Source organism: Manacus vitellinus, unplaced genomic scaffold (genome assembly GCF_001715985.3).
Source record: "Manacus vitellinus isolate BGI_N305 unplaced genomic scaffold, ASM171598v3 scaffold_60_pilon, whole genome shotgun sequence".
Taxonomy (NCBI): Eukaryota; Metazoa; Chordata; class Aves; order Passeriformes; family Pipridae; genus Manacus; species Manacus vitellinus.
In genome coordinates, this window is record NW_021940687.1 from 3,134,018 (window position 1) to 3,144,909 (window position 10,892).

General features: G+C 45.4%; 2 protein-coding genes across 2 annotated transcripts in view; both read right to left on the reverse strand.

Moving 5' to 3' along the window:
- LOC108641398 (galactose-3-O-sulfotransferase 2-like) overlaps positions 1-1,914 on the reverse strand; it is a 19,826-nt gene extending 17,912 nt beyond the window's left edge. The window contains exon 1 of the mRNA XM_029963674.1: positions 1,883-1,914. Within this exon, the coding sequence (XP_029819534.1) occupies positions 1,883-1,914 (32 nt within the window). The remainder of the gene's footprint in view (positions 1-1,882) is intronic.
- Positions 242-9,713, reverse strand: COPS8 (COP9 signalosome subunit 8). Its single transcript, XM_029963675.1, has 9 exons — positions 9,631-9,713; positions 8,889-8,925; positions 8,335-8,405; positions 7,142-7,190; positions 6,236-6,368; positions 5,206-5,313; positions 4,690-4,752; positions 3,548-3,589; positions 242-2,279 (listed from the first exon to the last, which is right to left on the reverse strand). Exons 1-9 carry the CDS (start codon positions 9,711-9,713, stop codon positions 2,200-2,202), a joined length of 666 nt encoding a protein of 221 aa, XP_029819535.1. The 3' UTR covers positions 242-2,199.
- Between the last annotated feature and the right edge of the window lie 1,179 nt (positions 9,714-10,892).

The window sequence follows — 10,892 nt, forward strand, 5'->3', positions numbered from 1 at the left end:
CCCTTCCCCTCCTCCCCACTTTGGTCCATCATCCGTGTTGAAGACAGAGGCAAAGAAAGGGTTAAACACCTCTGCCTTGTCCATACCCCTGTTTTGGAGGTGACCATCCCCATCCTGGCACAGGCAATGGTATTTCTATACTGCATATTGCCACCCAAATTAGACCAGTGAGAATTCATCTAAAAACTCACCGAACCAGAACTGCACTCTAAGGAGAACTTAAAATATCAAGTACACAAGGTCAGAGTAAAGATATCCTTCAGTATCACTCACAATAAAATTAGAAATCCAAGTCTTGAGTGGGTTTCAAATAAATAATAATTTTGAGAAAGTGCTTCCATATAAAGGGAGCTCTCAAGGCAGCAGAGCAGTTTGCAATTCCTCCTGCTAACACATCCCCACCAAGAGAATGTACAGTGGGCACTGCCCACTGGGGAAACAATCACAACACAGGGTACACGTGCCAGCTTCCATGAAACCCCTGAACAGCAAATGGGGGAGAAGCAAATGAAGGCATGTGCTGCCTTCTAAAGCACCACCCTTTTTCCAAAGCCTTTTTACCAACATAACACAAATGGGAATGAAAGTCATGTCTGCTTCTAAAATCCACTCTCAGCTCCCAAGACTGACACAGCACTGCTCTGACAAAGAGAATGTTCCTCAAACTGACACTGCAGCACAGTGTATCATCCATCCCCTCCCAGCTGCTCTCTGATCCCACTTGAACCTTTAAATTCCTCTCCAGTAACTGCAGGGGTAACCCAGAAAGCTTAAAGACAGCTAAAGGTTGTTGTTTCTTGTAGATCCTGGCCCAGTGTGCTGAGAAGAACCAAGATGAAACACAGCAAGGATTTTTAGAAGCTGGAATCTTGCTCTGAGAAGGATTTCACAGATCCCACTCTGAGGAATGCTACATTTAGGTTAAAAGTGAGAGAACAGGTATTATGGGATTAGCCAAGGGAGAGGAGGTACCAGGCTCCGAGAGGCCTGCCTGGGTTTGGTATGTTCTGTTCTAATGAAAGATAACAAAAAGGTCAGCTTAGTAGTCATAAATTAGATAGGAGGGACATCTGGGGGGGGGAAGAAGAGCTGAGTCAAGGGGTTTTTAGCAAGACCTTAGCACATAGTCAGGAAGAGCTGAAAAGTTCATTGGCAATGAGGAAAAGAAAAATGACCCTCATGAGGCTGAAGAGTTGGAAGGACCCCCAGGAACCTCCCCAAAAGGAGATGACTCCGCCTCAAGCTCCACCTGAACCCTGCCTAATATGAATATTATCACTAGATGTTGTAATTTTAATGAATATTCACGTGAAATATTGTAATCCCTCACCAAGACTGTAAGAATTGCCTGCCTTTTCACTGAAAACTTTAGAGCTATTTTGTCCCATGAACTGGTAGCTCTCCAACGTTGCATAAAATAAATACCTTTGCTGCTTAAAGACCAAATTTTGTCTCTGAGCAGTTATTTCCTGCTGGTTTTGGCAACAAAGACATGACAGACCTCAAGGTGCAGAGTTACCAGCAAAACATATGGTGTCCTCTGACACTCAAATAAAACCTTCCAAAAGTCAAAATTCTTCCTCAAAGTGTAGATTTGCCTTTCTTAAACAATTCCAATTATTCTGCTGTAAAAATACACCTGATGTGAAATTTCTCACATCAAAGATTTCACAATTCAGAGAGAACGAGAAAAAAATCAACAATAAATTTGCCATAAAACTACTTGCCAGAGAGTTACTGTAAAACTGTTTTTGTTCAGTAATATTAAAAAGTATTCAATATTCAAAATCTTTTCTCTCTGCAGATAGGGTAGGGCAGTCTTCCACTCTCTGTCCTTTAGTTCAACATGCAATAGCTCTGTGCTAAGCACTGCACTACTCACCAGGTAAGTTGTTTCTTCTCCATTTCTAGCATACCTGAAAAAGGTTCTGTCTCTTGCTGCTAGGAGTTAATACAAAAATTTACTATGTAATACTGCTGTGTACCTACTGAATAAATATTACAGGAGTTAAAGGAGTTTTTCTACTGCTAGCTGGGCTTTGGCAAAACAGGAGCTGGGCCAACATACACTAGAGACTTCACACATTTGAGTAGGGGACACTGCAATGTTTAACAGATATAGAATAAAATAAATCTGAGATTACTAAAACTCTCAGCACACAGGGTTCCCAGGCTGTTCTGAACACAGGAGCAAGGTAATCAGTTTTCAAGGAAGGCCACATAGTCAGTCAATCTGGCCAACTGCTGTTCATTGGGAATTGGTGGGACCGCGGCAGGTTCTAAAAAGAGAAAACAAATGCATCATTCATGAAATTTAGGAAGCAAATCCATCAGCAATACCATCCATCACAACAGTAAGGAAAAAATTAAATGCATCAGACTGCTGAACAGCTTCCTGGGGGCACACCTTAACTGTATCTTCTACCTGCACAGCTCTAGCTGACAGGAGTTTGCTGTCATCTGTAACATTCAGTAGTCCAAGAGCTACCAACAGCAAAAACTGCTGCAACAAGTCCCATCTGTCAGCAGCCTCCAGAATTTTTTTGCACATAATGGAGTGTGAATAATGAAGCCTGACAGTACTTTCACCTGACAGAAATGCTCCTGGTGCTCTTTGGTGGCTCCTTTCCTTACAAGCTGCCATTCTAAAGACACCAAACAAATCTACTGGGGGATCTGACAAACAAAACACACAGGACTGCACGGGCTGCAGGAGAATGAGGGCACATGCAGATCCTTAGATAAGTGCCAGCTAACCTGAGATCTTGGGTTAACAACAGGTTGGAAGGCAGGTGACTAAAGCCAGGAACAAAAATTAGGAATTAAAAAGCAGATATAAACAACAGTAGCAGGAAAATTTGCATTTACTCTTCCTGAAGAGTCATCAGGCCAGCATTCAGAACACAGTGAAAGCACCCACACTGCTTAGGGCTGCAATTGCATGTCAGAGGAGGCTGACAGTCCAATGAACGTTTTCAAAAAGCAAGCTCCTGGAATTAAATCTCTATACTTAAGACATTTTGGCAACTGCTAGACACAGGAAGCCAACTATTCAGACCTGCTGTCACTGTCTTGGGAACAAGAGAAAACAGCTTTTTGAGAATCCAACATAATGTCTTCCATCTCAATCTATAGTTGAGCTCTGAGGAAAACCAGGAAATGGCTGTTTCTGCAGGGGAGAAGGACTTCAGAAGTCCCACGTTATGCAAGAGCAACGAAACCTGCCCAGAGCTGCTTGGTGAAGCAGCAGTTTTAGCCAAAATTGTTTTACAGAGGCTGTTCTACCCCTGCCTTGGAATCTGCTCCCTCCTTCAGCTATGGAAGTGGGAATCTCAGCAATCTCAGGTGTTTCTTACAACGTGAGGGAAAGAAGACAGAGGGATAAATGATCCTGTTTACCCAACACCTGATTGGGGTGATTTGTTTGGGTTTTTTGAGAGGGCAGTGACAACATTCACTTCTCTAGAACTTAATTCCCACTCTGTGGTGCTGGTGACAATCCTTAAATCCATCTAAATGCACATTTACTATATATAAACAAAAATACCTGATGAAGGAATAAATCTCTTCAAGGAGGCTTCCAGCACACCTGAAGAAAAACACATGAAAGTTAGTCCAGTGGAACAATTTTAAACAGTTCTATACAGCAAGTCAAAACTGGGTTCAAAGGTAATGAAAATCAAACCTGTTTGTTTATCACACTTTATTACATAGATAAAAAGCAGAATACCCAAGCCTTAGCTGCTTCAAAACAGATTACAGTCTCCCACCTCCTTCTTTTTGCCTCAGTTGTAGTTCCTGCACTCAGTTTTGGAAAAAAAAAAATAAAAATCCCCCCCATATAAGTAGTTCCCAGTACTTGTAAGCTCTGCCTAGTTTGCAACCAGTTCATAGAAAACCCCACCTGATCACAGACAAAAGCTCAGGGCTCTGGTTGGATTTGTGCTCTGAGGAATAACTTTCAACACCTTGCCTGGCACATCTTTATTATGCTGTTCTGAGCTCTGAACACCTAAAAACTGCCCCCACAAACAGTGTATTTTCTTAGCCTAATAGATCTGGCCCTTTTAGATATGCTGGGATTTGGCTCCTTCTTCCAGAGCTGCACAGAGCAGTTTAAGACCAGTCATTCCATACTGCTTTCATAGCTTAATATTTATTTCTGCAGATCAAGCTTTGCACAAGCAGAAATTCTGTCATCAACAGAATTACAGTGAAGAAAAGATCCAGCAGAATAAATTTTAAAAGCAAAGGAAATTACACCAACAGCTAGAGCTCCTCAGAAGACAAGGATTCACTCAATCCCTGCCCAAAGAAGTTCTAATTCTCCTGAAAGAATTCTCAGGTTCAAAATAGTGTATTTTTTACTCATCTTTCTTAGATTAAGACATGTCATTGCAGGTCACCCAGAGCCAGCAGCAGAGGAGCAGGAGCAATCACAGTGTATCCTGACAGCTTTTGTTTAAAAAAGTTCATGGGAGGATGTAGTTTAATCCAAACTACTCAGAAGTCCAAACCAAACCCACTACTTTGTGCTTCCTTACATTTATACATGCCCCATGTTTACAAGCAGCATTAGCCTCCAAAAAATATCAAACAGAATTCTGGGCAAAGTTTTAATTAAAAACTGCCACCTAATTCCTCGGAAAGGCTGAACCCAAGGATTCATGAAATAACAGCTCCACCTACCTGGTTTTTTAGGCATCACCATGCGAGTTGCAAAGTCTGCTTGCCAGCCCTGCTCTAGCACACCTGGAAAAGCATTTTTACACTTGTAAGAACAGTCTTCTTATGTGATTGCTAGACATGCAAAACAAAGATGTACATTAAGGCCAGTAGAAAAGTATCTCTGGTCACTGCCTCTATGCCATAACTCCAATACAGATTTCTTACTACAATACTTATAGTTAGACATGCAGTTCAACAAATAACATTGTGAAAGCACATGGAATTAGCTTCATGTTTCACTCTTCCCTCACCATGGAATTGTTTCAACATCTAGAAGAGGAGAATAAACAATTCCAGTGGCAAATAATTTAAAAAAAATACAACCATTATCCAGAATAAGGACATTATTTCTATGCCCCATCACTTGTCTTTATAACAGTCTCTGAATCTGTATACATGATTTTATTAATCATCACTTAGAGCTCTCTGATCTCAATCACCCATGCAACAACTACTCAGGGAATAGATGCCAAGTACCTTTCACAGCTTCTTCTACGGGAAGTCCAACAAAAGCTGCAAAATCATCTGCAACTATTGATGTATAAGCCTGAGAAACCAGTGCAAAGGCTCGTTTCCTGGTGGCATCTAAGGACAGAGAAGCACTGTAAGCAGATGGAGGCTCATCTCCACAGGTAGGAAACCTGAGAACATTTTCCCAGCTCTGATGCCTTTGGAAAACCACTACCAGCCCCAAAGTGAGCACTTCAGAAGTTCCCCCTCCCCTCCCACACTTCACTGTCGTACTACGGTCAGCAGCCAGAGACAACAACTTGCTCTGCCAGGACAAAACCCCTCTGAGACCACAGTGACCTCCAAATGCAGGTCTTGGGCACTCCCACCAGTACACAAACCACTTCAGGAGACCCTGCATCTGATGGCATTCTCCACTTGCAATAGGCTTGTGTGTCAAACAGTTCAGAAGCAGAAAAGAAAATCTCTTACAACAATTAATTAAATTATTAATGGCATCTAAAAATCAGTTGTTTCTAAAGCTACAGAGAATTTGTTATTGCAGAATACCTCAGAAGGCTTCTTAGCAGTCTGTGCAGCCCTCTGGTAGCAAGAATTTGCATGTTACTGTTTCACAGTCTCTAAAACTGTCAAAACATTTGTCTCAAATCACAGGTAACAGATAAACCTTTCAGAAGGTTCTGAAATGCCAAGTCACATTCCCTAAATTACTGCTTAGAAGTCTGATAAAACTGGGTAACTAATGGTCAGTTTTGCTGTTACAGAACAAACCACATGGTTTATGAAATTCCAGTATGAAAGAATATACAATCACAGACACAACCCCAATAAAAACAATTTAGTTTGTTGCTACCAGGTATTGTCACGAGATTTTTATTTACATCTGATATCTAAAATCCTTTCGGGAAAACCTACAAAAATTTGGCAACAGTTCTGATTTTTCATAACTAGTCATTTGTCTATTTTGTCTCTGTGTTTGAGCACACAGGAATCATTTTGGGCAATTCCCTGCTGCCCACACAAGTCCATTTTGTACCTCTGAGTGCTTCCATGATTGGCTGGATGGTCTCGGACCACTGATGTGCACTGATGGTTGAATAGATTCCTGGGAAGTCTCTCTGCCAGATTCTTTGTCCCACTGACCAAACTGCACCAAGTTCAGCATTTGCCTGTTGTGACAAAAAAACCCTCCCAGGTGTTAATCCAGAAGAATGTCTTCTCTACAGTGGTCATAGCTATAAACCCATTTCCACTTCCAGGTTTTCACACAGTGTTGCTGTGCACCAAATACAGCAGGATTCTGAGTTAACTGTGGTCCAGATACCATTGACTCAGCTGATGTAACTACTTTTCTCTTTAAAGAAAATTATTCCAGAACTATCTCTCTGTCCCACCTTGACCGTGAGGTTTCTTAAACAAGGCTACAGAACAGTTGTTTTCTTGTAAAATGTGTGATTTCAAATTAAAAATCTAACAACAGAGGAGTATGGAAGCATTTCTGGTGCTATATTTAGCTGAATCCTCCAAACATATCTTTGATCCAGATTAAGTGGAAAACAAATGCTTTCAGAAAGTTTATCCAGCTGGAGATGCAACTTATCTGAAGTCACTCTGTCCTGCCCAAGGTTTTCTGTCCCCTCCTGTGGAATGTGCCCCATCCCAGAGTTGAATCCATTGCTTTTCCCCAGCTGACCACCCTTTATCAGGAGACTTCCTACTATAAAGTCTACAGATTGACTGAACTCTATTGCAGCAGATTCCTTGTGAAGGGAAAGAGGGAACAGACAAGGAGATCTTAAAGCCCAGCACACTGGGTGAGTTGTTCCCAGCACAGACCCGAGCCTGAGGCTACTCACAAACAGAGTTCTCAGGTCAAAACCCACCATTTGCAAGCTTACATGAAACTATGATAGCACCAAAAGGCAGCTGATGAAGCACTTACAGATTTGATGGCAGGAGGGATTCTTTTCCAGAGGTACCGCGCATTATTCCTAAAAAAAAATGAAGTTAAAATAATTCTCAGACACCAAATGCTTCCTGCAAGGAAACACCAAAAGGTCTGTTCTGATCAGCCTCAGTGCTTTGAAACAGTTCTTCTAGGCAGGAATATTTTACACTGAAGAGGAAAAGCAAAGCTACTCTCCAGCAAACAACACGACTCGAGTAACACAGCAAACAGTTCATTAATGGCCTCATTTAGCCAGTTTGGGAGAGGTTTTTCATTTGAGTGCAGCATTTCTCAGAAGTCAGGTTTGCCACACACATTCTGGGGATTGGGACATATGAAACATTTAGTAATTGTTCTCTGCAGAGCACAGAAGCCAAACTGAAATGGTTACGAGTTCTAAAATTTAAAATGTTAAATAAAGAAAAAGACTCACTGCTTTTCATTAAAGCACAGTTCTAAAACTTCACAGTTGTAAAACCTCAAATTCCTCTGAACCAAGGTTATCTGTATTAAATATTCAGTATCAGCCTTCAGGGAATTTGCCCTGGAAGAATATGCATCTACAATCCAGGAAAACACTCCAATCTTGGAATTCCCCACACCCCTGCTTCCTTTGGGGTTTGGTAAGCAAATGTGGCAGTGACATTTTTTCTGCCTGAATAAATAATCAGTAATTTCTCACTAAAATCCCAAGTGCAGTGAATCAAGTTCATACAGGGACGTGGCAATCCCATACCAGATCAAACTCACAGGATCTCTGCTTCCTGCAGATTTAGCTCCTTCAAGCCAACAGTATCCCTCATTTTTAACATGGACAGTCCAGAGTTATCCTGCTGGAATTTAAAACCCTCAAAACAAATTCAGCCTTGAACAGCTATAAATCAAAACACTGAAATGTTTGACACTGCCCAAAGCAGCCAACTTCCCTGTTTAAGGAATTTTAATCTTACATGTCCCTACAGTTCAAAAGGGTGGGGAGGACCAAACAAAGGAGAATAATTTCCTGGTCAGATTGAGGGGTCAAAGAGACTTAATCCCATAAATATCACTCTTTCCTTTTAAACACAGCACTGCCCACTGGCATTTTGTTACTCACACAACCAATTCCTCACAATCTGGCAACTGCAGCTCAAGCTGCTGGTGACAAACCCTGGGACTAAAGCCACAGGTGGAGAGGAGCCACTCACATGTCATTGTGCAGCAGGTACAAAGCCAGAAGCTGGCCATAAACAAGGGGGGTTGCAATTCCTCCAGGAGCCTAAAAACAAACACAGATCATTCTGTTACACATTTTTAGAGCAGTAGGATACAAAACAGAGCAGGAAGCCAAGCTTCATGAAAACTGAACACTCCAAGACAACCGATTGGGGGTTTTTTTCCACATCACATCATAGGTCTGGGCAATTTTTTTTATATCAATGCAGTTGTATTTTACAACGAAGCTTCAGGTTGCCCAAACCACGTACCAGCCACTGCTCTGAAGCTTGGGAATGGGGCAGAAGGGAAGTCCATTTACAGGAATGTGGGGAATCAGAACCAGCCCTCCCTCCCAGGGAGTGCTGGGAGCACACCCAGTGCCACACTGCCCTCAGGCACAGCTGGCAGAGAACAGCTGTACCCTGTGCTCCTCCAAAGGACAGGAATGCACCTTCACAGCTCCTGGCTGGAAGGGGCAGCCATACTCAACTCTCCCAGCCCCAGAAGGCACTCTCCTGCTCCTCTCAGCCCAGGTGCCCATCACCTGAGGCAGCAGCAGCTCCTGCTTCCAGCACAATTCCCTCCAGGTCCACAGCACTCCCCACAGAACTCAGGGCTACCAGGAGGCTGCAGCACCACGCTGGGCACACGAGAGGCACCTAGGCTCAGCACAGGAACAGCAGCTGGAGCTGGATGCTGCTCCCCTGGAACCAGGGGACCTTTTCCAGTGCAGGAGGGAATTTCCACTGCACAGCTCTGTGCCCAGCAGCAAAGTTCTGATGGTTCCCGGGATCACACACAGGATCACCCACTTCCCTCCACTTGCTGAGGCAGCCAGATCTAAACTCAGGATCGCAAGAGCTCCCAGAGAGCGAAATTCGCAGCTCACCCTTCTTTCAGATCACTGCAGCGAGCGGCATGTGTGAGCTCCACGTATAGACAAGCACTGGGAACTCTGCCCAAGGATAAATCTCTCTGGATGCCACGCGGGAAGAGCCTGTGCCGTGCCCGTGGTGCCACTTCTGCAGCCCCGGCTGCTGCCCGGAGCCCCGACAGTGCCCGCAGCAACTGGACGCTGCTCGGGCAACAGAATTAGGGTTGCACGGAAATGCACTAATTTGTCTGAAACTCGAGAGTTTATCGAGGGCTTTCTGGCGAGCCCAGGGGACGATTCTGAACACTGTGCCCTGTGCACCTCACACACACACACTCCCCCCCCCCACACACCTTCCTCACACACACCCCAGCCCGCCGGCCCTGCCCCACCCTACTCCCCGTTCCTGCACCTTCCAGCTCCGAGTCTATCGACACTGTCCAGGCAGCACTCCTGAAGCTCTCTGGCGCTCTCGGCCGCCACCGCCACCGGCATTCTTCCCTGCGGACGTCACTTCCGCTGCAACCCCAGGGGACTTCGCCCGGCCGCTCCGTGCGCGCTGGGACCGCAGGCGGCGGCGGTCTGGGCGTGGCCAGGAAATGGCGTGGCCAAGGGGAGGGGCGCCCTGAGGGCGGTGCGCGCCGGGCGGCCGCGGTTGTTCGGGGGCACGCGGATGAATCCTTTTTAAACCCCGTTATTTCTGCGAAATAAGTAGAATTCCAGTCTCATAAACGTAATTACCTTCAGTTTTCCGTCTGTATACGTCGCCTATTGCGGGATGTATGAGATACGTGCTCCTATCCCGTATTTCACATGACATGCGATTAAGGGATACACTTTAGGGAGAGGAAGTGCTTTTCCAGCTTTTCCAGCTTTGTGCCTGTTTGTGATGGGGTTTAAAACTAGTTTTACAGTGGCAGTTCTCCATCCTTGTTCCCTATAAAACCCCCTGCCATGCAGAGCAAACAGCACGGCCGGAGAGACTACAGAATCATGGAATGTCCTGAGCTGGACAGGACCCACAAGGACCATCGAGTCCAATTCCTAGTGCTGCACAGGACACCCCAACAATCCCTCCCTGGCCCTGAGAGCGTTGTCCAAACACTCTTTGAGCTTGGGCAGCAGTGACTGCACAGACATGTGCCTGAGGAGCCCATGTGCCCTGCCGTGGTGGCAGCAGCTCTGCGGGCCCACGAGCTCTGGCTCAGAGGTGGTATCGCCACAGCCCTGTAGCCTGGGCAGCCGCGGCGGGCCCGGACTGGCTGCCAAGCCCTGCCTTGCACTGCCCCTGGCTGGCAGCACCCGGCGGACGTGCCCCAGCAGGGCCCCCTTCCTCTGCTTGTCCCCCAGCCAGGCCAGCCTGGCCACCTTGGGGATGTGCCCACCCTGCTGCTGAGGCCTCCAGGGCTTCTGCTACAGGACTGGGAGTTGCCTCGAGAAAGCACCAGAGCAGCCAGGTGGCAGGGAAGGAGGTGGCTGCCTGGGGCTGCTTATGGCCTCTGCCCCCCAGTTCCTCAGGGGCTTTTTTCCCGCTCTATTAGTTCCATCACTGCAATGAAGAGAACCATGGAGAGCTCCTGCACTCTGCTGTGGTCCTGGTGGAAAGAAAGAGGAAAAGACCTCAGCACCAGCTTCTCCACGCCCATGTAGGCATAGGCCTCAAAATCCACAGGG